The 25,596-nt window shown below is 36.6% G+C and overlaps 1 protein-coding gene across 5 annotated transcripts in view; it reads right to left on the reverse strand.

The window, feature by feature from the left end:
- ATRNL1 (attractin like 1) overlaps positions 1 to 25,596 on the reverse strand; it is a 433,474-nt gene that overhangs the window by 335,903 nt on the left and 71,975 nt on the right. For all 5 annotated transcript variants that reach the window (XM_066190865.1, XM_066190863.1, XM_066190866.1 and 2 more), the window contains exons 9-15: positions 24,430 to 24,613; positions 20,356 to 20,510; positions 11,393 to 11,477; positions 9,574 to 9,782; positions 7,241 to 7,359; positions 1,586 to 1,718; positions 118 to 299 (exon numbers count right to left, since the gene is read on the reverse strand). In XM_066190865.1, coding sequence (XP_066046962.1) covers positions 118 to 299; positions 1,586 to 1,718; positions 7,241 to 7,359; positions 9,574 to 9,782; positions 11,393 to 11,477; positions 20,356 to 20,510; positions 24,430 to 24,613 — 1,067 coding nt within the window. The remainder of the gene's footprint in view (positions 1 to 117; positions 300 to 1,585; positions 1,719 to 7,240; positions 7,360 to 9,573; positions 9,783 to 11,392; positions 11,478 to 20,355; positions 20,511 to 24,429; positions 24,614 to 25,596) is intronic.

Below are 25,596 nucleotides of genomic sequence, written 5' to 3' on the forward strand. Positions count from 1 at the left end.
TAAGCACCATTTAGCACATTTCTTTGAAGGCATAAACTCTCCTCTCTTTGGACGAAGCCCAAGAAGAGATTTCTCAAAGCAAATTTGTTTCACATCAGTTACAGTTCCTCTAGTTACCTGAAGTGTATACTTCTGTATTTCATCCAGAACAAATTCCACTTCTTTTGAGGTTGTTAATGAGGCAAGATTTCCACTCAAATTGTAGCAATACAGTTTGGCATTGTCGTAGCTTTCCCGACTGGAATTTATGTGGAGGCAGGCATCTCCAATGTGATTCCATCTTTCTCCACACAGGTGAGCTGGTGCAAAAAGCATACGATTAAAGCTGATTAGAAAAAAACTTTTAAAAAACCCAAGGGAGTCTGAATTTTATCTTCCTGAGATCATAAATCAAAATGCATCCCACACTCAATTTCCCTTTTCCCATCACACAAATTCTGAAAAACCAAGCATCATCGTACAGAATGGTGTATTGTTATGGAAAGAAACTTCTAAGAATTTAGAAAATAATTATAAGATATATGCTAAGTTTCAACATAATATTTTTATGCCACTATTTCTTCCTTGTATTCAGAATTGAGCGCAACTAAATATTAAGATTATATTATGTACATAAAAAATAGTTTTAACAACTCCTCTTACTTAAGTGTTTTGTAAATGTCAAAATCTAATAACAACTGTCCTAGAATTAAGAAATCACAACTTTACGCTATCCTTGTTTTTTTGTCATATCTTTGCATGTATATTTGCCTAAACACTAATGCAATCCAAATGATAGAAAACTCAGGTAGCATCTCAGAAAATATTTCTCTTCAACATTTTACAGCATTACTCAGACTCAGATTGCTATTAAAAGATAGGTAAGAGCAACTGTAATAGTCAATCTACAAAGATTACATAAATACAGTTTTGAACTGCAGAGAATAAATTAAGGTATTTAATGAATCATCTCTGTAAAAAAAAGTGTTCATTAACTTCATCTGGACATAAAGATCAAATGGAAAAGGTTCTGACATTTAACTGCATATATGTAGTTATGAATATAAATTACAAAATAAATACTATTTCAGAACATTAACAGTAACCTTCTGAGAATATTTCATATTAGCATTTAAATATTCACTGCTTTCACAGTAGTACCAACATTAGACAATCAAGAAACTAGATCTTGGGCCCTATCTGCACAGGAAAATTGAAGTATAATTGAATTATAACTTTTAAGGTAAAAGCCCAGCTAGCAAAAGTAACGATGTCAGTGTACATGAAACAGTAAAACCCCCAGCACGGCCATTCAGCCCTGCACTCAGTGCTCCCCACAGGCCAGAGCTCATCACCGGCTTGTGCAGAGGCACACGTCACTGTGCCTTCACTAATGTCATTATCTCCCCTAACACAATTAAAGGTAGCACTGATACCCCAGTCAGAGCTGTAATCACATCTGGGTTCACCTGGACAGGCACAGCCAGGCAAGAGGAGCGAGCACAAATAAAACAAGTCCACATCTGCTCATGAACAAACATTCTCTGGCAAGGACAGAGGAGATTTACTCAGTTTTGAACAGTTGTGAGCAGCAGCGTCCCCTTACCAGGTAGTGCCTGGCACTCCTGCTGCCTCTGGTCCCACTGGCAGTTCAGGTGCAGGGAGCAGCTCTTGCAGCTCGTCAGTTTATTGCAGATCTGCTCGTTCCTCACATGGCATTTCGTGTAGTTTTTAACTGACTGTAAAAATAAACAGACAAAGCAGCAACTCAAGCATATGTCTATTAAAAAAGCAGAAGTTAAAACTGAAATACAGAGTAGGTGGATGGCTCCCAGAAAGTCGTGGCCACCTAAAAGCTAGGCTGAATTTAAGCTGCCTATCTAGAATCCTGTACCAGATGCAGAATGCAACCCTGGAGCACGAACCACCCCACTTGTTCTACACAACTATTAGTGTCACACTGAAGAGGCCAATTCCCTGTACAGAGAGCAGGAAGAGCTTAAAAAACTAAATATTTATTTCTCAGATAGTTTAGGGTTATATTTTCACTAAATTATTTCATCCTACGCAGGTTAAAGCAAGAAAAATAGTCAAACAACATAAAAAATGGCACAGGGTGCAAAATAATTACATATAATTGACTGAAGGTGCAAGAATATGCTCCACACACGGCATAAAACCAGGGATAACTTTATTCCTTTGGTACTTTAGTATACAAGGGAAGCAGTAAACACTGAAGGAATTACTACCTGGGATCTTTTATTTGGTTTGGTTTCTTTTCTGAAAACAAAAGTCTTCCAAGTTAGACATTTTGAATACAAATCTTTCTTCCCTCTGCATAGTACTTTTAATTAAGACATTGTATTGATACCTTATTTAATGAACCGCCTTAAATCCTCAGCCAATTCATCAGCTCACCTATACGGCTCTCTCTACCAACTTAATTTCAAGGTAATAATTAAAAGTAAACCCTAATGCAAGACAGCTTTATACTCATAGAACCGTTGAGATTGGAAGGGACCTCTGAGAGTCCCTCTCGTCAAACCCTAACAAGTCTTGTCTCTCTTAAACAACAAAAGATTAAATTAATACATGGCAGCAAAAATGGACTGCACTTGAATAGCAAATGCATGATTTATTGACAAAATTGGTTGCTTTCCTTTCTAACAGTCTCCTGGAATATGACTGAACAACTTATAAAGGGACTGCGTGACAGTAAGTCACACAGTGGTTGGTACTGGAATATGGCAGTGATAGTGCAGGGGAAGAAAAGCTGTCTTCTTCCATTTCTGTTTTTTTAAAGTCCTGAAATAACGCGTTTGTGAAAGTGAATTCTCAATCTCACACAGAACCAGCTTCATTCTTGCTGAACAACACTGCTGTTGAGGAATTTCATTTTATTTTATTTTATGGCCTTTATTGGATCAGATGCCTACCAATATGTTTATTTTAAGAGGTCCTGACTTTTTTCTGTTCTATAGGAAAGGCTACTGTGAAGCAAAAAGGACCAGAGAAGCAGGTCTAGGTGCAGGCATCTATACCACAACACGAAACACAGCCAAAGGCAATGCCAGCAAGTAACAGACTGTCTATCCAGGCCAAAAATGCATACAAAGGTAAAGCACAAAAAAAAATCTTTGGTGCAAATCCACGTTTAGTTTCACTCAGTCATGAAACATATTCACAAAACTGCCTGGGAGATATTTTAAAGTGAATTTTAGAGCACAAGTAACCACCATATGCTCATTTACAATAGCCCAACTAATACTCACTTTTAACACTTCATTTTGACATACCCTTAAGCATTCAGATTTCTTTTTTAAATTATATACTCTTCAGTGGTATTACATACAGATTACAATTTTCCACCTAAGCTGAGATATTTGTTCTATTACTTTCTAATCATGAAGCTTGTTGTGTGCTGGTTATTTAATGTTTAAAATAAAATTCAAAGTACTAGTGACTGTTCTATAATAATGTTCTTTGTTGTATTCCCTTATTCCCAGCATTTATTTCCCTTAAATCCAATTTAAACACTGCTTGCCTGAAAATCTCATTAGTTCAATGTAGATGTGAATCCAATAGGTAATTCATATTAACACAATATTAAGGTTATAACTTAAACTACCAAACCCAATGAAATTCAGAAAGATGACAGTCCATCTGTTACAGAACTTCTATATTGCTGTAGGATATTTATAATGTTTACACACCAAAGCATGAGTAAATCATGTAATGTATAAAGCCTCCCTCATGTCTGATTTACTTAGATATTTTTTAAGCACTGATCCTGATATAGTAGTATATAGACAGACTTATGAACTGCACTGATTTTCTGAATATTTACTGGAGAATGAAAATACTACAGTAGTTGATCTTAGAATTTCAGAAATTGCTATTAAATTATGTACCTCTCTCCTCCTCCTGGATTTTTCAGGTTAACAGTATAACCTTGTCTAGTTTGCCTAGTGTAAATGTAAATTATTAATTTATAGATTTGCTATTATTTTCCTGAAGCTACTCCCAAAACTTGCTAGTGGGTACTTCTTACTCATAAATTTTCTTTATTTCCTCCAAGATAAATTTGATTCTATTCATATTTCCTTCTACTACTTTATATATTTACTCTTGACTGTTCTTTGAATTCCTCAAATGTAGGCAGATTGCCATGACTACTATTATTGGTATTAGTGTATCATCCAAGGACTCCCATTGTGAAAGAAGAAGATTTCTGGAAGCGATGCAAACATTACAAAAAACCAAGGATTCTTGTCTTTAAGCCACTGTGTAAAAACATTTAATAATGTAGGACTATAGGTCTCTTTGAAGGCTCCTCTAGTATCCCATTTCCTCAGCAAAATGCTCTTTATCATCCCCTTCATGGATTTGACAATGTTTATTTTATGTTGTCACACTCAGATAAAGAACACTTTTAAATCACACTGCAATCTGTATTTAGGTAACTGTCATCAGCTGGGGCTTTATTGTATTGCACATGTGGAGACGAACACACAAGAAATCCAGAGCCTGCTCCTGGGTAGTAAGAGCATGTTCCTCTCAGTCAGAGAGGAAACGTTTCCCTGTTGTAGGAATGTGCCCCTCCCTTGGAGCTTCTGAAGGCAACAAACTTTTCAAAAATGCAATACTGGGTGGAGGCAGAAATAAAACAATTCAGCTGTGCCTCAACATACTAAGGCTCTCTTTAAGGCTACTTCATCGTTTCTTTTTTTCTCTTCAGAAATTGAACAAAATTGACAAAGTAAAATTTTTCACTCTGAAATTCAATCTCTCTCCGGTCTTCCTCAGTAAAGAAAGCTGTATTTTGTTGTCATCAGTCAGCCCTGACCAGCTATTTACCATTTTACTTGGTAAAGTACAAAAAGATTTTGCTTTCATGGAGGAGTTTACTCTTCCATTGTACGACTTCATGAAAAATGACACCTTGTAAAGGTGCAGCAATCTAAAATTAAATTAATCTCTCCCACAAAGTCTTTTCTTTTTTTCTTTTTCTTTTCCTATTTTTGGTAAAGACTTGTTTCCATTACAAAATACAGTCAATTTTCTGCACAATGTGATCGGCAGCAAGGGAGTATCATTTTCATATGATGTTAGATAAAGCATTTTATGTGCAGACACAGAGAGTGAATACAGTTTCATAAACATATTAAGCAGTTTCAGATCAACTAGGCATTGCAAGCCTCTGCTTGCAATGACATCAGATATGAGTATGATATACATGATCTATATGATCTATATGATGACGCATGAGTCTGCACAGTAGGGAAATACAGCGTCCTGTAATGTTCTGGCTCACATTAGAGGGTGAGCACAGGCAGGTCTATGCACATCATCAATGTTTTAGCACTACTCATGAAGTCCATCCATCCAACTAGAGTTATTTCAGGGAAATGTTCCTATTTTACAGGCCTTCCAATCAGTAGAGTAGCCACTGCTTTGCAGATATCTGTGACCATGACGTCAAACTGATCGACAGCATATCTTCAGTAAACTGGTCAGTTTCCATGAGGCAACAGCAGCAGATTCTAAAATATTATTGTGTGTCTCATCTGGAGTTTTATGATCTAAGTTATAAATCAAAGCCTTTGTACAGCTGCAAAGGCTCCTTGTGATGTTCCTAAGTCTACAGTTTGTTTTCCCATATTACCATCACAGTGCTGTCACAACATTTTCATTTGTGGGCCTAGTCAAGAAGCAGCAGTCTATGAAAATGGATAATCAGCCTGATCCATTCTGGTTTTCCACATGGTGCCATTCTGTTGATGCTATTTTGGCAAGTTTATATTGAAGCTGCAAAATTCTGCCTGCATCATCTCACAGCCAATACACTAATTTTGCAACAGCCACCTTCCATTTATGATAGCACCTCTTTCCAGAAATCATTTAGATGAATTTTTGCTACACCATTCTTCAGTAACTACAGTTACAGCCTTTGCTATCCACTTCAAACCCTGAATAAAAGACAGGAAATGATACAGAGCAGACTGGTGCGTCATTTGCTAATTAAGCTGACAATCTCAGCCATGAAAGGTTGTCAAAGAAGGACACTGAACCAAGAACCTTCTGCTAAAATACCTAGTGCTCCACATTTATTAGGGATCATTTATTAGAAATGAAGATGGTCTGCTCCTTAGCAACTATTCCTTGTTCAAGGGCTGAAAACCAGGGTTAGAAAATTAGCACCTAATAGAGAACAAAGTGTCAGGAAAAGAAGGGCCCTTGAAGATCACAAAGGAAACCAACCATTAGTGCCTGGAATGTGAAATCCTCTGACAGACTTATAACAGGCTACTGATGAATTTGTGTCTGCACTGCTTTTATTAGTAGTGACTAGCTACAAATGCCAGTGATTAGAGCTGGCTGTGCTCACTCTGAATGGGCAAGATTTGAGTCACAGTCAATCCAATTCACACCTTAATTTGTCTGGAGAACAAGATTGATTTGCATCAGGTTCAAGCCAGAGAGCAAGATACTTTTACTAATGAAAGTGTACAAAGAAAAGATTTTGAACTCAAGTACAGCCAGGTGTCTGTGGGTAGCTGAAAAGCGTTAGGAGGCAAAATTTATAAAGCTGAAATACTGTTATAAGCTTGACAAAAATCAAATGAACAAGCAAGAGATGCAGCAGCTGGTGAACAACAACATAAAGTACAAAACATGGCACTAGGTAATTTTAAAAAGAAAAAACTACAAACTTGCATGAATCTATGTGATCTGATTGCCTGTACTTGAAAAGATCAGAACCAAATCATCACAAGACAGTGGACCTCATGGTTACAGAAGCTCATATTCCTTTAATGAGATGACAAGTGACTCTGTGACAGAGAAAACCGTTTCTATGATGATCAATAATCAGAAGACCATGACTAATGAGACTGTCCTGGTCCTGTTTGAAAGGGAAAAAACCAAACAGCAACCTTGGTGGGATTCCATGGTTTCTCCCTGCCTACTGTACACCATATATGCACAAAATCTAAGTTAATGGTGACTCTGTGACTTTTCCAATGTCATTAATTAGGGGACAGTAGTATTTGTCTTAAGAAATATATAGTAGGCAACACAGTCCTGAAGAATAATTGTTTTACCCTGAATTTTTTTGTTGTTGGAGTCTAACTCGGCCATCTGCAACATTTTTAGTTCAAAAGCCTGGCAAACAAGTGTGCTTGTGTTGGAAGCCACCAACTACTAAGTCTAGTAAACCTAGAGAAGTACTGGTAACATACTCAGATTTCCGAGGACTCACCATGCTGCAGTTGCTGTTTGCTGAGATGCACTTCTTGTCGTCGCACCACTGGCAGCCGTTGGTGTTGGCGGTGCAGCTGGCGCAGTCGGCGTAGCGGTAACATCTGTCGTCCGCTGCAGCTGCCACACAGACCAAACAGAAACGTCCCACACGAGGAGGAAAACACCACGTTTTAAACACTTCCCCGGAGCTCTTTCTGTTACACCCTTCATCTGAACTCTAGCCATTCATAAGGGTTTAAAGCTACTGTAGGAAATTAATTCTATTCGGTTAATAGGATTTGCTGCTTTAAAAATTCCTTTAGTAGCAACTGCATTTGAACATTTATAAGTCTTGTATCAGCTAAAGGAATATTCCCTGATTTACAGTATGCAAGCTCTCTTAGCACAATGCAAAAGTTGGGAGTATGAAAAACTTTTCAATTATTTTTCCTTCACTCTTTTAACATGGAAGAAAAATTCTCTTCAAATGTAGGATTCTATAAGAATATTAGATGGCGATGCAAGAAGCCAAGATAAAAGTAGCAAATAAAACTGACTGAGACAGATATGAGCAACACACGGACATTTTAAATCTTTGTAAATTAATTTATAAACTAAATAATGACTAGTAAGTTAAAGTTCAGTCCTTTTTCTACAAGAAGTATTTGAAAAAGAGTCAATGTTATATTCTTAATAATGGGACTTGGACTAAAATTTAGGTTATGTAAAATCATTTAGGACACAAATTATTACTCCTGTTTAGAGGAGGCAAAGATTTTAAAAATCACCATGATGCCAAATAGAATTTGTAGCATCTCCTACACTGATTACCACGTTTAACTCCTGTTTCATTTGGCTCCTTTAGCTTCAGGTTCATGCAAGCTTAAAAGATTCTCTTGCCAGGGAAGTCTTGTCATCCCAGAATCCGTCTTTTGAAAACCACTAAAATTTCTGCTTGTCCTTTAATATTGATCATGACCAGTGTCTCAGATGATAGTCTCAATCAGGTAACAACTGAGCCAAGAATATAAAAGAACATATGAAAAATTGGCTTTTGGCAAAAGATTACCACCTGGAACAGGAAGAATTTGACAGCATGAAACAGTGCTGTTCACACAGCTTCTTCAGAACTGGAATTATACAGACCTCATCTCTTCCAAGTTGAGCTGTACTTTATTTCCACTGCAGCACTTCTACTTTAGAAACTGCTTCAACTTTTTTATTTTCCTTCAGCCTGTCTATGCTTTGTTTTGTTTGGCTTTTATAAACACCTGTTGCTATGATCAGCTTTTTATAAGATCCACTTTTATCTGTATTACTTTTTAATTTAATGCCACAAGATTTTTTTCTTTTTTCTATATGGATGAAACTTTCTAGACTGTAGAACTCTGAAAGTTCTGAAATGGTACAAAAGCCATTACCCAGAAAACTGTACCTGGATAATGTTTTTGTTATATCATGTACTTGTTTTTTCCTGAGTTTGTAACTTTATAGCCAGTCTAGAAACAAGTAAAAGCTATCAGAAAAGTAAAATGTCTTGAAGTGCTGATTAATAGCAGTGCTAGCAACTTTTCAACAAACATTAAACACAAACTGGCAGTTTAATTGTATGGCACTTTGTATGTATTGTATGGCACACAGCACACAGCCAAAGTTTGGGAAGCAATTTTACACTGTGCTGAAAGGAAAGATGTACAGAAAAAATAGTAGGTGCGTGTAGCAGGGATAAATATTCTGTTCGTGTGACATAAAAGAACAACACTTTCACAAGCAATTTATTTGTGACAAGCCAAAATGCTTAGGAATAGGTTGGAACAGTTATTCATAACAGTGAATTGCTGTTTCATACAATACAGCCATCACAATGCCACAGAGAAATTCATATGACAAACTTGAACCCATCTGACACACTGCAAAGGGCTTGTTTGCCTCAGGTTTTTTTCCAGCTGTGCCTGTACTATATTCTGGTGTACAAATGCTCTTGTTTCATAGGTAACCTGCTTGAAGCAGTGATGCTTTCCTCTCTTATTGGTACATACAGGTATGGGAGTGCCATATGCCCAGAACACCAGGGATCACTTGCAGTGCCCGTTTGTGCTCTCACTGCTGTTCTGCTCTCCCTTAGCACCTTAAACTTGTTCTCTTTTGCATCTACCTCCCTGCATGTAAAACACAAAAGACTCCACAACTGAATGATTCTTTTAAAAAATAGTCCATATGTTTCTTGTTCTGGGTATTCTCACAGGGGAACATTTAACATTCCAGTCAGCACTTCCACATGGTTACTTCTTTGGGGGTTTCCCCACCCCCATCTCCTACATTGGATTACAAACCTGGCTAGAATTCACTTACCTGTTTTCTTGGGACATTTTGCTCTAAGGATATTGTTAGCATGTCCAGATTCCCAAGATTCACAATGTTTCTTGTTCCACAGACACCTGATTCCTGGACGGGCATTTTTGCACAGCTCTTCATCTCTGAATGCTTCACAGTTGGGAGGCTTGTACACGAGGATGTCATTCAGTAGAACACTTGAAAAACCCCCAAATATATACATGGATCTATTGGGAAAAAGCAAGGAAATTTAACTGCTATTGTAGACACATTTTCTTGATTTCTTATCTGTCTTGATAAACAATTTAAAACCCACATAGCATTATTAAAAAAAAAAAAAATCTTGTTCTTTCTCTAATAAAGACTCTATCAGTGGCTCCTTAATTGATTACTTTTTCAATTTATTTCTCCATGGAAGTTGAGACTAACAAAATAATGGTTGAAAGCTCCCTGTGCTGTATGTATTTTGGAGTGGCATATTCCAAATGTCTGGGAAAAAAAATGAAGAGCTTTGCACTCATTCTTGCAGTTATATATTGAGAACAGAGCATGAAGTACTGGCCTGCAGAAAACAAGAACATTCTTTTCAAGACAGGCAGCAACAATTGGCAAGATGGATGTTCCTTTTTGGTAACATTTCTGGTGCTGTAGCTGCTGACATGGAAACAAAAGACTAAACCTGAGTCTCACCCTTCTAATTAAAACTAAGAGCAGTCTCAGGTAAACTACAGTAATAGAAAACCTCCATATCTGTTGTATTATATACTCCTTAAACAGAATTAATCACAGAGTTACCAATAACAGAAACCTGGAGAGTGTCTTGTATTGCACTGTTTTGGTACCAAAAACCCTACCAAAAATACTACTAAGTATTTAAAAAAAAAAAAAAAAAAAGGCATTTTGAATGTAATTCATAGAAAGTGACAGTTCTCTAAGTATCAGACATGGCTTAAATAGCATAAAACACACTAATCATAATGAAAAACTATCAGTTGCTGGATTCATTAATTCCAAGCAATTTTGTCTTAATAAATAAACCTGTTCATTGATTAATGTCAAGTGCTCTGTGTACATACTTACAATTTAGTGCTATTTTTGTTAAAAGATGTCACACTCTTATTTACAGCATTACTCATTACCTCATTTCTGACCTATACAGGATCCTTACACAGAGAATCCATAAGTTGCCCACAAATACTTAAGTAGTGACTTTATTAGTGTGATGAATAATGTAGAAGAGGTAGAATGATCTACAGCACTGCAACTTCAGATACTAAGCCAGCCGGCAACCAGCAAAACAAAAGCTGAGACAGGTAAACAATACATGTTTCTTTAAACCTGACTGTTGTTTCCTACAATTTTTTCAACTTAATACCACCTAGCTGCTGGCAGGCTTTTCGGCCTTCAGGTGGAAAAAATAGTAACTGTACCGGTATCATCAAAATCTTCCCGTTTTCCCAGCAAATTTTAGTTGCATGGTTATTTTACAATTGTAGAAGAATGAAGAATTAGAGCATACTGCAAAGAGAAAAAGATTTCTCCCATCAGACCTGAGTGAGGGTTATAGCTGGTACCAAGTATCAAATTCAGTGCAGCCCTCAATACTGAGAAAACACCTCAGTACGCTGCAATGTTCAGCTAAAATATCACTGAACACATCCCACAGCCTGGCAGACCGGGGATTAGCTGTACTGAGCACCTGATGAACACTACTTTCCCTTTTAATAAGTTACATCAGTTCTGTTACTGAACCATAATTTCACTTAAGTGTGATTTCTGCTACAGTTTTTTCTTTCAGAAAAAATGGCAAGGAATATTTAAGAGATACTTCATTTACCCATTACTGACAACAGCAGTGTGACCAAATCTGTTGACATCTCGATGCAGATTAGGTTTTGGTAAAATCTTCCACTCATCACAAGCTGAAAGACAAAACACCAAGCATGTATCAAATAATTTGAAAAGCTTTGAGCAAAATACATGTGTAGTATAATTTAACTACTCAAGGATAAATCAACAGGTTGCTCCTTTTAGATGCATTTTTGAGTAGATGCTCCAAGAACCTGTCGGCAACACTGATCTATCCTAACATTTATCAAGACCACAGGACATTGATAGAAGAGACGCTTTATTACATGTCCAGTTGTCTGCATTCACAGCCAGTTTCAACACCCACAGCAACAAGGCCTACCGTCATTGTTATCAAGGGATCAGTAATATTGCCTTCATGTTTACACGCTCTCAAATTAGCTAAAGGGTTTCAATTTATAATTATTTCATGGAGTATCTCTGGCAGTGAACTTAGTTCTTTTCTTAAGTGTTTTAAGATAAACTATCACTCCTCCAGCTCTGCAACCCATCTCATTGTCTTACTTTTGGTATCTTGATTTAAGTATGCTACTAATTACTTTCCACATACTTGAGAGGAATGTTGTATCAGGATCTCCACATCAAATTAATTATTCAAGCACATTCCTTTTAGAACTGCTGTACACAAATGTAGTTTTGGTGTGGTTTAATTTTCCTTTCCTGACTAGGGTTTTAATTCTTTAGAACAATTACTCCTTTCTTCATTATCTCCTACTTAAACTTTACTGAATTCATATATTCAAATCCCACAGTAATAGAAATAGGGAGCACCTATAGATTGAAACTTCAAGGAAATCCCTATAGAGTGGAGTAGGAAAGGTACTTTTCTACGGAGCAAGCAAAACATTCCTAGAATTTAGCATCATTACAGGTTTTGGAGACAGATGGGGCAAACTCTCAGGAAAACTGTAACCCTAATATGGAAGTTTTCTCATTAAAAAAAAATAAATCTGCTATACACACTAAGATAAGGATTACATCCAAGTTGAAAAGGAGCTGAAGGGAAAGAGGCCTCTCCAATTTACTCCAAATAAAAGCATGGCTTTATTTACACGTACAAACACTTCATTTTAAGCCAGAGGTAGAGCTATCCACTTGGACACCAAGATAAAAAAAAGAAGTATCTGCTTGCTTAGCACACTCTCCATAGTACAGAAAAGTGGATAGAGTACTGCCTGCAGAAGCTGCAGAGTCAGAGTTAGTAACACAAAGAAGAAGAAATGTCCTAAAAAGATCAACAATTAGAAAAGGTTGCTGGCAGACAGCAAGACTGTTTGGAACACATCTGAAAGCTGTTTCCAAAGTCTTAATGCAAGAGAGGTTTTATATAATAGTGCTGAGTTCATTTACCTGTAAGATTCCAACGACAGGCACATCTAAAGAAGGTATATGTACTTAATATCAGACCACATATTTCAAAAAAATATATAAAAAATAAAAAAAATGTTTTAAAAAAAAACCAAACCCCAAAAAATCATCTTCCCTCTTATAAGAGACTTAGAAACCAGAATTGCCTCAAACACTATTAAGAACACAGAAGGACTTTGCCCTGAGATAAGCAAAGAATGGGACTCACTATGGGCTTGGCAAAGTCTGGATAGCACATCCTGGGAAATCCAGATAAAAATTCCCACTGTGGCAAATAAGATCTGTCTCTCTCGCTGAGTCTTGTTAATTTCCTTGTCCCTCCCCTGCTTCTTTCCATCTCTCCTGCCCTCACATATGCTGTTAAATAAAATCTGTGCTATTGGCTTGGGCATACGGTCTTTGTGCACCTTAATTTGGGTAGAGACATTTCTCAATATTCAGATCATAACCCCTCAATCCTCAACTTAAAAAAACAGAAATGGATGTTAGGAAATCCAGGAGGAACAAACTGTCTTCCAGGCTGATCTCATTCCCACTGTCAGAACAGTTCAGCTCTGCCAGTGCTGCTGTTCTGGCACATCTAATGCAGAAAATTATTCACAGCAGAAAATTATTGACAGCAGCACCTTGTGCAGTCAGCATCCTGTTAGCCAAGCACGCTGGAACACCTCGGTGCAAGCTCACACGAGGAGGGACTGGGCACACAGGAGGGGCTGGGACAGCACAGCTACGGCAGCAGCACCACTAAATCAACTCAGGCTTCCACCAAATCACAGCCTGAGCCCATCAAGAGAGCCAGTGTGAGACTGGCTGTGATAAATAAATCAATTACACCTCTTCATAAATTTGAAACAGAAACTAAAAGCGCATTATTACCGGAGTAATGCAGATGGTTCAAACAGCAATCACTTTGAAATCAGGTGGTGGACTCAGAATGGAATTAGCAGTGTGAAGAAAGTATAGCAAGCTAAATTCACTGCCTTATGAGAGCAACATATCCCAAAATTCTTACTTCTTTCCCAGATTCTACCTTCTTTTACTATCATTGTTAACATTATATTATCATTACACTATTGAATTATTAATACACTTCATCTTTCATAATTGTCCTTTTCTTATTTTCTCTACTCATAGTGGTGAAAGTATGTATGTGCCAGAGAGATGCTCCTGAAACACTTTCAACCAAAAAGATTGCAGCACTAGGACACCAATCATTACTTATGATCATAAGTTTCTGATGAAGTTGGGAGTAGCATTAAATATAAAAGTTGTGTATGACCCATATCCATCCATAACACTGGCATTTGATGCCTCCAGAGTGACTTACGAAAGAAGCTCAGACCAAGAGCAATATTACTTATTAGCAAAAAGGGATCAACAGTCTGATCACTAATTAAAATTCTTATATAAGAAAATACTTCCATTTTAAAAGCTTCAGGAAGCAAGTATTTTAACAAAATCTTATTGTTATACTTTAAAATCAACTTCTTGCTGCTGTTAAGTCACTGCACATTAACAGACAGCACAGGTGAGCTCATGTGCCTTTGATGGTAAAGGAAACAATTTAGGAAACCCGCACTAAATTCCTATCTGATTTTAAAACTCACACTAAATTTCCATCCGATCTTGGGAAGTGCTGACATTAATTTTCTTATTTTTACAAAGATATGCATTATGAACATAAATATATAGTCTTTCCTGTACTTAGAAATTTATTTTAGAAAAAGTGGGATTTAACACCAAGGGTAGACCATAAAACCATAATAAAGGCTGGTTTTCAGATGAGGAACCCCTGAGGGCTGCAGATATAATAATTCCTTTCTTACTGATGGTATTTTTCAAACTGGCAGGTCTTTTCAATAGAGTACAAGAAAAAAGAGGGAGGGAAGCTTATTACAAATAGCCTCCCCTCTTATCTCCTCCTAGTCTTCTCAATGACTACTGAACACTGCACAGAACACTGTGCAAGAATAATACTTTTGCTCAGCTTTCAATTCCTGATGAGAGTTTCTTCACACAGTTGATTAATACAAAATACAGATAGCTAGCCAACTGATTCCTGGCGTCTTTCAGTAAAGAATCAAACAGAATTTATCCCTGCCCATCATCTTCAAACTTCTTTTGAACACCTCTGAGCACCCAAATTTCCAGACTTCCCTGTACTGTTCTGACAAAAAACTGACAAATGGGAAATGTAATATGATTTACAAGATGATTCATCAATATTACAGCATTCTGTGTGTTGTGTGTATTATATTAAGTCTAATAATGATGGCAAACTCTGTGAAGAATAAAATATTTTCCTCCATAAAATGTGATGCCCTCAAGGCATTATACTGATTTTAATGGAAGATATAGTATTGGTTGTATCTGTTCTATCTGTAACCAGGTACAGCACATAGCACATGGAAGCACATTCTGCTTTTAACAGAACCGGTTACTAAGCAGATGAAGAAACAATACTATTCATTCCAAACTGATTAGCAGATGTTTTAGCCACTGAAAACCATAAGGAGAAATAAAGGTAGTTTTTTTTTTCTTTCTGTTACTAAGGCTTCTGCTTTAAGAACACACTGTACCACATTATAACATTAAAAGAAAAAGTTTCATCCTCCTCCCTGGTGTAGATTAAATGGTTACCAGATGATACAGAAGTGGCTGTGACAGTGAATCGCCAGTCACACACATTTCTGTGATGAACCACCACAGAAATGCACTGGATTTGAAGCAATCCAGCTGATGCTGGCAGAGAAAATTCCCACTTGAACTTTGCACAGGGTATTGCTCTCCAGAGCCCTCACTCCAACAGGTCAGGCCTCAGCAACACGGCATTAGTGATATTAAAGAGGATGACCTGGACATTTCATAGGAAAGTTCTCAATGCTGCAACAGTATTCATACACTACTGGAAGGTTTCCCTGAAAGATGTTATAGAAAAAAAAAAGAAAAACAACCCCCAAACAACAAACAACCAAATAATTTCTAATCAACATTGCCATGACAGTAAAACACTTGAATATAGAATTTGATTTAAAAAATCTAACTAAGATTAGGCTTACCAAAATGTCACTGAACAGAGGAAAAAAAAAATAGAAAAAAAACAATATTGTTAAAAATAGGAAGCAAAAGTTTTTAGGACAGTCTTTCAAAAAGAGACAACCAATGTTCCACACTTCACTCCAGGATCACATTTGTATTTCAGCACTGGCAGCCTGATTTAGTGACAACTCCTACTGCATTCAGAGCTTTGTTTTAAGGGAAGGTATATGACATCACCTACTTTATGCTTACATTTATCAAAGAATTTATAAATTTCAAACTATTTAAACAGATTTGAAATGTCAATGTATTTATTCTGCTCAATCACACCCTGCAATACTGCAGTGCAGCCTTAACTGCTACATAGAATCCAAAGCCAGCTTATGCTTCTATTATCTCTTTACATATTTCTAATAATTACTACGTTCATTTTCCTTTGGTAAAAGCAGCAATACTGGTTCACAACATATGGACACCATTATACTTCTGTCTAGTTCTAATTTATGACTCTGGACAACTAAACACTAAACATAAACTACTGAAACAACATGAAAGTTATATACCAGCAGAAAACTTATTTTCTGAGTCTTTCCACACTGCATAAATATTTTTCTTTAATCAGATAATAAAAATCTCCTTACTCTCAGGAAAACACAATGGCAAGTATGTTCAAAACAGCATGAACTGAATTTAAACCATAGAACTAACATCTACAACAGTCTATACACATAACAGTGACTCCCCAAGCAATATAAAAGAAAACAACAACCTTACGCTTTGCTATTAGAGGGAGCAATTAGTGCATTATATTATTATGGCTTTGCTCTTCTAATAGCACAGCAATATGGAGGTAATTGCTGTTACAGACTGCACCAAAACTGCATTTATAACTTAAGTGCTCAGGAACGCATAAAACTTAATCTTTCACAGGCACTACTTTATATTCTCTTTGTGATGGCACATTGATAATCCATTTGTAACTCCAGAAACAGGGAAAACTGCAAAAATAGATGTGTTCATATTGGGGGGAAAAAATTACAGATATTTAAACTGCTTCAGTTTGTTAATGGCAAAGACTAGAGGTGAAACAATTTACTCTACAAGCAAACAATTTATGAATAAACAATTCATTTTACTACAAAATACAAGCAATATGTTTGATTACAAGTGGAACTAAAGTCAATCTCATGAGATAATTTCGAGATTTTTTTCCAAAAAGGAGAATGTTTTAAGCTTTGTTTGAATACCCTAAAAGAAACTTAATACTTCACATGCAATATTGTCTTTCATAAGCAATTGAATTTGCATACTATTTAATCCACAATAATAAACTGAAATCCAGATAGTAACAAAAGAAATACTGTGGAGTATATTATTAGTGCAAACATATGGATTATTGCACTTCTCCCACAGATCCAAACGATGCAGAACTCCAGCCACCACTAGGAGAAAACAGAGAAGCAGTTGCCATGTTCCCAGGATTTTAGGTTTGGGCTTTTACAGAGATTTCCTGTCAATAATTCTCTGTACATATCAAGGATATCCAGACACCTTAACAACTGTCAAATGTGGAACAAAAGGACAGAGACTGAACACTTCATAAACTCAAAGTTAAGGAACTTGGGCATGCAGAGATATATTTACTAACTGCACCATTTGGCCAGAAACTAAAATAAATATCCTTACTCTTTAAAAAAAGCTTTTATTTAGTTGTATTTTATTACTGGTCTTAGTAGCTAGAATCTATTTTAAACTCTGATTCTGTCTGTCTAATTAATCTATTTTTGTCTGTAAATTTTGCATGTGAATACTCATAAAATATTATCTAAACTACTTTTCTAAGATCTGATTGGAACAGAAATATAAGTTTTAAGATATGGGGGCCTTTGCAAAGAAAAGCCATGACCAACATCATTTAGAAAACTGCAGGTCAACCACAGCATTCAAGACTGCCCCCACTGCCAAGGTTCCTCATTCAGATTAATGAAGTAATAACAGCACAGTTGGAAAATACCTGACCTCTACAAGAATGACCCTCTGTGGATCTTTAGGGAGCTTCCAGAGCAACCCAGGGGCAACCTAGTGGTAAAATATCAAAGCAGAGCAGAAGTATACCAAGGCCAGATTTCTAAAGCTTTTTTTAATGCAGCAGTCTTCTCATCATATATGTTCTTCTATAAAAGTAAATACATCAAGCAATATTAAATTATGAAAATTAAGGCACCACAGCAGTTTTTATAACATCTCCCCATTTCTGTGTCTTCACTTTTAACAAATATGCAGTAGGTATTGCAAATTACTGAACTGAACTCTTGGCTCATGACACATTTAAATGTCTAAAACTTGTTATAGGCTAAGCTCAGAACTTAGCAATGTCTGATTCAAAAAAGCAGGGGGGAAAAGGTAACTCTGTCCTAAGCTTGGTAAAATAATTGCTCCCTGGAGATACTTATCTCTGGGCTTTGACTAGAGGAGTGTGGATTACCAAACTGCATTAGGAGCCAACCTTTCAGAAAGCTAAGCTTAACTGAGATGAAGCCACACGAACAGTTATTCCACATTAATATGAAAAACAGTGTTTCCATGGGTAATAAAAAGCTGAAGCAATCTATCCAGAGCACTATGTCACATATAATAAGAGAGATAATCAAAAGTACTCTCTAGCCCAACTTGAACATAAATAGCACAGGCTCTATCTCCAGGATTCAGCTGGTTTCTAGACAGCACCCATTTTTTGCAAGACAAGGCATAACACTCCATCACTTGCAAGGTATCTAGGAAATGTGATGCTGATAGCATCATATATTTTTTTCTTCCAAGCATTGTTCAAAAACTCATGATACAAAGTAAATAAGATTGTGAAATATACCTATTGCATAATTATTTAATTCTTCATAAAATATTTCAAGTTTTCTGAAAAATATGCCTTTATCTAATGTGTGCTGTGAGATTCATTTCGAAGTTGGTGAAATGAATATTACAGAAGAATAAGTCTGAATCAAATCAATCTTCATATATTCCATTTTTTAAGATTAATTACTACATCCAAAGAGTAATTACTACATCTACTTCTTTTGTATTTCATCAGTTTTGTAACACACGGCGAATGTGGCTTGCAAGAGAATACAAATAGCAGATTAAATATTATGACCAACTAGACAAACCAAAATATTGTTCTACTTAAGAAAAAAAGAAGTATAAGACATTTTCATTAAAGATGATAAAAAACTACTGGTGTGTGAAAGTTAGAAAGTTAATTCAGATTAATTCAGATCTTAGGACTCACACTATTGATCTGTAAGTGCACATTCTACGAATAAATGTAGACCAATAAATAATATTATGCTCCAAAATGAGTAAGGAGCTTTGTTTCATTAAAAATTAAATCCACATGTAAACTGAAGTGAGAACAAAATCAGTAGCTCACGCCATCAGATGCCTATAAGCAGCTATAGAATACGCAGAACAGGGATACAGTAAAAAAAATCAACTGCTTTGCTTAGGTATTTTTTGCACACTCATTAAAACTGGCAAGAAATAACCCATATAAGTTCCATCTACTGAAATTAGTCATTATTTTTGTATTAAAGCAAAGATATTGCATTGATATCTACAGTGAATGCCATAAAGAGCCATTAACTAGTCCCAAAAGAAGGATCATGTCTCAGCCTCTTCTACCACTGTAGGCAGCTGATAAACACTTGCCAAAAGCAGATCCAGGCAATATCCACAGGCTGTTCTCACCAGGAGCATGCATGAGCCCGTTTCCCAGGGTGCTCAGACACATTTCCCATTTTTTGGCTCCCAGGACAAGTCACTGTGCTTTTTGGCCCCTATGTGAGCTGTTTGATTATATTTAAAGTCCAAATATGAGCTATATGTTTTTATTCAAAGCTTATGCATAAAATATAGACATGAACATCAGGGAAGGGAAAAACTATTTATGGTAAGAACAGCAGTGGCACAAGATAGGAAAAAGATTATGGGCTCATTAAAATCTCTATGTATAGTCTACACAATCCCATAGGGAGGCTTTTCCATGAGTGCAAAGCTCAAAGGGTTGGAACCACTCATCAGAATGAAAGCTGACACCCACCTAGTCCTGTCTTATCAGTTTTCCTCCAAACTGCATTGTTATCATATATTTACAAACAACAATCTTTTCTGCTCTCGGCCACACTCTTGTGAAATTAAATATTCCACATCCTTTTATCATCTCCTAAAGGCTCCTCATGCTTCCACTCAGCCTTAATACCACTTGTCATGTAGAACCTTTTTTTTTCTTACTTAAAAGTGTGCTGCCAAAATACTACAAAACTACCCAGGGCCTTGAGAATGGCCTGGATGCTGCTATGCCTTGCCCCACAAACCAAAAGCTTTAGACAAAATGGGAAAAAAAATCTGTACCATTTATAAGGTTGAGGTGTTTGAGACCAAAACTTTAAAGAATCACATTAGCTGGACTTGAGAAAGCAAAATTGTGGTATTTAAAACCAAAATGAGAAAAAAACAGTTAATACATACCTATATCATATGCAAGAAAGTCAGCAGAAAAACACTTTGCACCATTGCTCAGGGAAGTGTCATTATGAGTGTTTCCACCAAAAATGAGCATAGCTCCATTGATTAGGACAGCTGAATGAAGGTATCTTGCAAAGCCACTCTCTTTCAAAATAGTCCTACAAAACATAAGACCAAATACATATTAACATATGAAGAACTGTATATGGTCATCAAGGAAATTTGTACATGAAAGCAACACTAAACAAGACAAATAAGTAAAATAAGTAAACTGCAGCTATTACTCAGTAAATACAATGACATTTAATCAGATTGGTTCTAGGATTATCCATTTTCTCATGGTACAAAAAATATATATTTAAATACCACACTTTTAGTTAAAATAAAACAGCTTGCTAAATAATATGGCTGAAAATAATTTTAACATGTTTACATTCTTCAGAAATTATTACTGATATAGTAAATTTTACTCAAAACTGAATGAAAACTCATTCATAGTATTAATTCTTATTCTTATATATCTTTAGCGATGTTAGTTTTTTGCTCAAGAAATGCAATTAAAAAATTCTTTAGAAGGCTCAAATAATCTTTAGACTATCCTAAATATTGCAAAAGGAAATTTTTTTTTTCCTAATTAGTTGAACACTCAGACTTGCAAAAGAAACAGTAGAAGGCATTCTAGGTATGATAAAAACACTTGCACCACTTCATCAACTTATTCAGACTGGTAAATTCAAACATAGCAAACTTCAGTGCTAAAACAAAAAACCTGTCCAGGCACATTGAGGCTTTGATATCTCTCTCTATTCACTTCAGCCTCTGTGTGTGTGGTCTGCTTTGTGCCAGAGCAATGGCACAGCCCCAACAGCAGCCAAGAGCTATCAATGCCACAGTTCGAAAGTGGCAGATGTGGAGCCAGGAGAAAGAACAGAATACAAACTTGATTCAAACCCAGCAAATAAATCTTACCAAGGAAGAGAGTAACCATTTGTGGATTTTCCCAGATGAATTAGTTAAGCAGACCAGCTGTGGACATGTTTGTGAAGAGCTGATTAGATCACCAGTACAAAACACCTTTTTACATTCTCCTAATAACCTTTCATTGTCTCAGTAATCTAAGTTTACAAGTTTAGACTCCCATTTTCATTTATGTTACTACACACTGCTCAAATCTACAATTAAACTGTTTGTCATTCATTTCCTCTAACAAACTGACTCAACAATCTTTCCTTATGATTGAATAATTCTGTCTCTCTTGAATCACTCTCATAACGTTTGTTCAGTATTTTTACATCATCATCATCATCTTCACGTTTGAGGGAGAGGGTTTAAAGTGCATCTCATTTTTCTTACATTATAGTATAAATCAATCCACAAACTTGAAATATTTTAAGTGATAAAAAAATTGTATGTTTAAACAAGTTGAAAGGAAGGCATCAAACCTGAATTCTCTTAATGTTATTGAAATAAATTCCCCCCTAGCCCTGGAAAGTAACATCAAAAGAAATATCAAAGGCTTAATGAAAATAAATGAGCTCTTTTATTGCTTAAAAATGTGACAATTCCTTCAATCCACTTACATACCCACGCACGTGCTTCTGCTTTTGACCCCCTTTTTTTCTTTTTTTTCTCCTATTAAGTGACTTGCTTTCCTCTAGTGTATTTCTGATTAACATACTTTGAAAACAGAGCACCACATTAGTGTGTTTTTTCTAACCACGAATTGGCTTGATACAGGATACTTATGGTACCCCCAGCTAAATGTGGTAGTGGGGTTAAACCCATCAGTTAGCAACATGGAAAATCAGAATTACATGGAAGTAGAAAAAGGCATTATTTTTAAGTTATTTTCAACTGGCAATAGAGAAATTCTGCTGCTATGACTCGAAAGGACGATAATACCCTAAGAACATGTTATCTTTGTCCATTTGGACCACAGATACCTTTCTGCCTTGTACTTCTCCAGTTTTCTACAGCCCCTATTGCCTAATTTACACTAACTGCTATACACTAGGCTCTGCCTTGATGATCCTGCCTTGCAGCTGTCTACAAACAGTTGTGTTGATCACTAAAGGCCTGAAGAGACATGCAGTGTTCTGGGGAAAACTTAAGGACTCTCCTCTACACAGTGGATATAAAAAATCTCCACAGGTTTTCTTTTTCAGGCTACTCACTTTTCTACTTGTGACCCAACTGCATTGCCTCGCTCCTGGTCCCTACCATAGTGTGGGGATTTTTTCCTACAATCTTTGCATATTGTGTGCTGAGTTTCATCCCTCTGAGTAACAGCAACTTTTCCTCAAGATTCAGCAGAACTGGAAGTTTGTTAATTTGGCCATGATTTTCACTGTTCATTAGCATCATTAATGAGGGCAATCCAGAGAACTCTCCAACACGTATCAACCCCATGCAAATTCTGTGAGAGTCTCAGCACACACTCCGCTGAATCCATTATTTACGCACATACTTGTGTATCTGCAAACATTAGCCCGTGTTAACTACGCCAGTGCCAAGTGCAGCACGACTCTGTAATGGTAGCACAAATACCCAGGAGGTAGCAGGTGCCTCCACTGCTTCAGGCCATTATCCAAGCCCTGCTCCACATTGTGCCCCAGCTGCAGCAGCAGGGCAGTAATGCAAAGAAATTCAGGTATTAGCAACACTGTAATTCCCCATGGTGTATTAGCAATACGGTTCACACTAGGAACTGAAATATTGCCCCCTCACATTCCAAGAAACATAAAGCTTGTTTAATTGATATTAAGAAATAAAAACCTACATGCAACTGAGTTGAACAGGTAATCAGATTTGTATACCTCAACTCACTGAAGCCTGTGAACCTCTGCCAGATCAGCCACAGAAAGGGAATGAGTGCCAGAGACAAACAGTGCGGACCAGCAAATGGCACGGACATGGGCATGAGAGAGACATCAAAATTCCAACTCTTCCTCCTACCACACCTATCCAGTGCCACATTCAGTCTCTCACCTCACCAAGTGCTTTGAATGTTAATCATAAGGTGTCACAGACACAGTAAAAAAAGATTCAGATTTTATTAGTGTGTCATTACTCCACCCTCTGAGCCTACAGTAAATCAGTCCCATAGTAAAATTCACTCCCAGTGTAAATCTCACAAAACAAGGACTTGAGCTCTCTACAAGCTGCAGAGAATGCTACATTAGTATAGAGTCGACCAAAGTATTTTTTATTAGGTTTTGTATGAATAATGCACGAAAATATTACAGCAATTATTATTATTTTATTGTTGAACAGACCATCAAAGGAAAAAATATCACCTTGTTCCAAAAATAGAATAAGAAAGCATTAAAATTCCAGGAACTTATAAATACATTTAAGGGAAAAAGAATTCTTGTATTAATGTTTCCAAATGACATGAGTTAATGGTATTAAGAACCTCTGTGAGATCAAACCCATGTTCCCAACATCTGAGAGCAATTTTGGGTGCTTAAAGTGAAGCCACTAGTACTTTAAACAAACATTAAATCGCAAGAATAAAATGTTCAAAGAAATAGTTCTTGATCTCAAATCATCTCTGCGATGATGGAAAACATTCAAGATCTGTTCATAACATACACGTAGCCTTCATAAGTTATGATAAACTTGAGGAACAACTAACTGATAGAAACAGAAATACCAAGAGCATTCATAACTAAGGATTCCTACATAATACCAGAAGTTTCCTCTTTTATTTCTGATAGTTTTGTGAAAAAATAACCTTCCACAGTTCTTAGGGTTTTCTACTTCTTTAAATAACAGCCACTGTAATGTACACCAGCAGTATATTCACACCATGAGGAAACAGTTCACATGTGCAATTTCTGCACAGTGGTTGCGTCTGCAAAGGGGAACCTTTTCCTAATTTGTTGAACATGCACAAAGCCTCCTCCCTGCCATCATTTCAATGAATAGCTCCACTAGTCCATTTACTCAGGTCTAGGCCCTCACCACAATTCTTTCATTTTGTTGCAGAGAATGTGATGCGCTGAAATGTGCAAAGGACATAGAGGTACCTGCATGACCTATAACTTGGTTTCCCACATTATAAAACCAACTTACCACGTCCGAGTATTAACTTCATATCTGTAAAGATCATCCACCAATCCATATTTATTGCCAGGCAATGCTTTGTATCCACCATGGACATAAATAGATTTTGTCAGTTCATCGTAGACACTGGTATGGCCATATCCACCTTGAACAATTGCTCCTTTCGTTTCTGGTACAAGCCAAGAGTTAGACCCTTGAAGAGACATTAAAAAAAACACCATAATTTAAAGGCTTACTACTGCTAAATCACAGTACTAGGAGTTTTAAGTATATAAAATAATTTCCAATGTAATTCTAAATATGGCAATAACTACTCGGATTTGTCTTAAGAAGTAGTTTTATACCAATGTATCAAAATATCTGCAATTAGATAATGTTGTCAGACTATTATTTGCTGTTCTTAATCAAATCACAAATACATCATTGTTACAGCTGCCAGGCAGTATCTCATCCTCTCCCACCTGTGACTTCAGCACTCGCACTAAACAAACACAAAACAAAAAAAGCCAAAGCTTTCTAAAAATATGAAATTAGGAGTTATGATTAATTCTCGCCAGAGATGGCTGATGAGAATTCAGTGTTCCAGCTCCTTCAGATTCATTAGGAACACCTGTGCTCAGTCATGGGGAGTCTGGAGGAGCCTGGCAGAGACTGAAATGCAGTGAGCCGTGAGAAGCACGCAACATAAGGTAGCTCGAAGTGTGCATGGATACGGGCAGACACTTTGGGAGTAACCGTGAAATTATTGAGCTAAAATCCATTTCCAACCACTGTTTCTTAGTTGTTTAACTGCAAATATATTCATTCAGTTGCAGAACGCTCACAAAAGAATAATTTGATAGCAGCTCATTAAACTGGCATTTGAATCCACATTTTACACCACATGATTAATAACTGCAAAGAGACACCAAACAAAACCAACCACAATAGCTGTTATGACTGAAGAAGAGAATACAACCAGAAAATATTTTACCATAGCAGATATAAAGACAGCTGTTAAGTGAATTCTTGCTGCCTGTAGCCCCAGAATATCTTTTGTCCCCCCTCCATCTTCCCAGATGATGATGTAAGTCACAAAAAGAGCAAGCCAGGAGGTATTTCCTGCACAAGACAGCCTATACAGAAGAGCCTATGATGATTGGGAAGCATTGCTACACACATGAAACAGAAGAAGTA

Source organism: Chamaea fasciata, unplaced genomic scaffold (genome assembly GCF_029207755.1).
Source record: "Chamaea fasciata isolate MVZ Bird 193981 ecotype frontalis unplaced genomic scaffold, bChaFas1.0.hap1 SCAF_9, whole genome shotgun sequence".
Taxonomy (NCBI): Eukaryota; Metazoa; Chordata; class Aves; order Passeriformes; family Sylviidae; genus Chamaea; species Chamaea fasciata.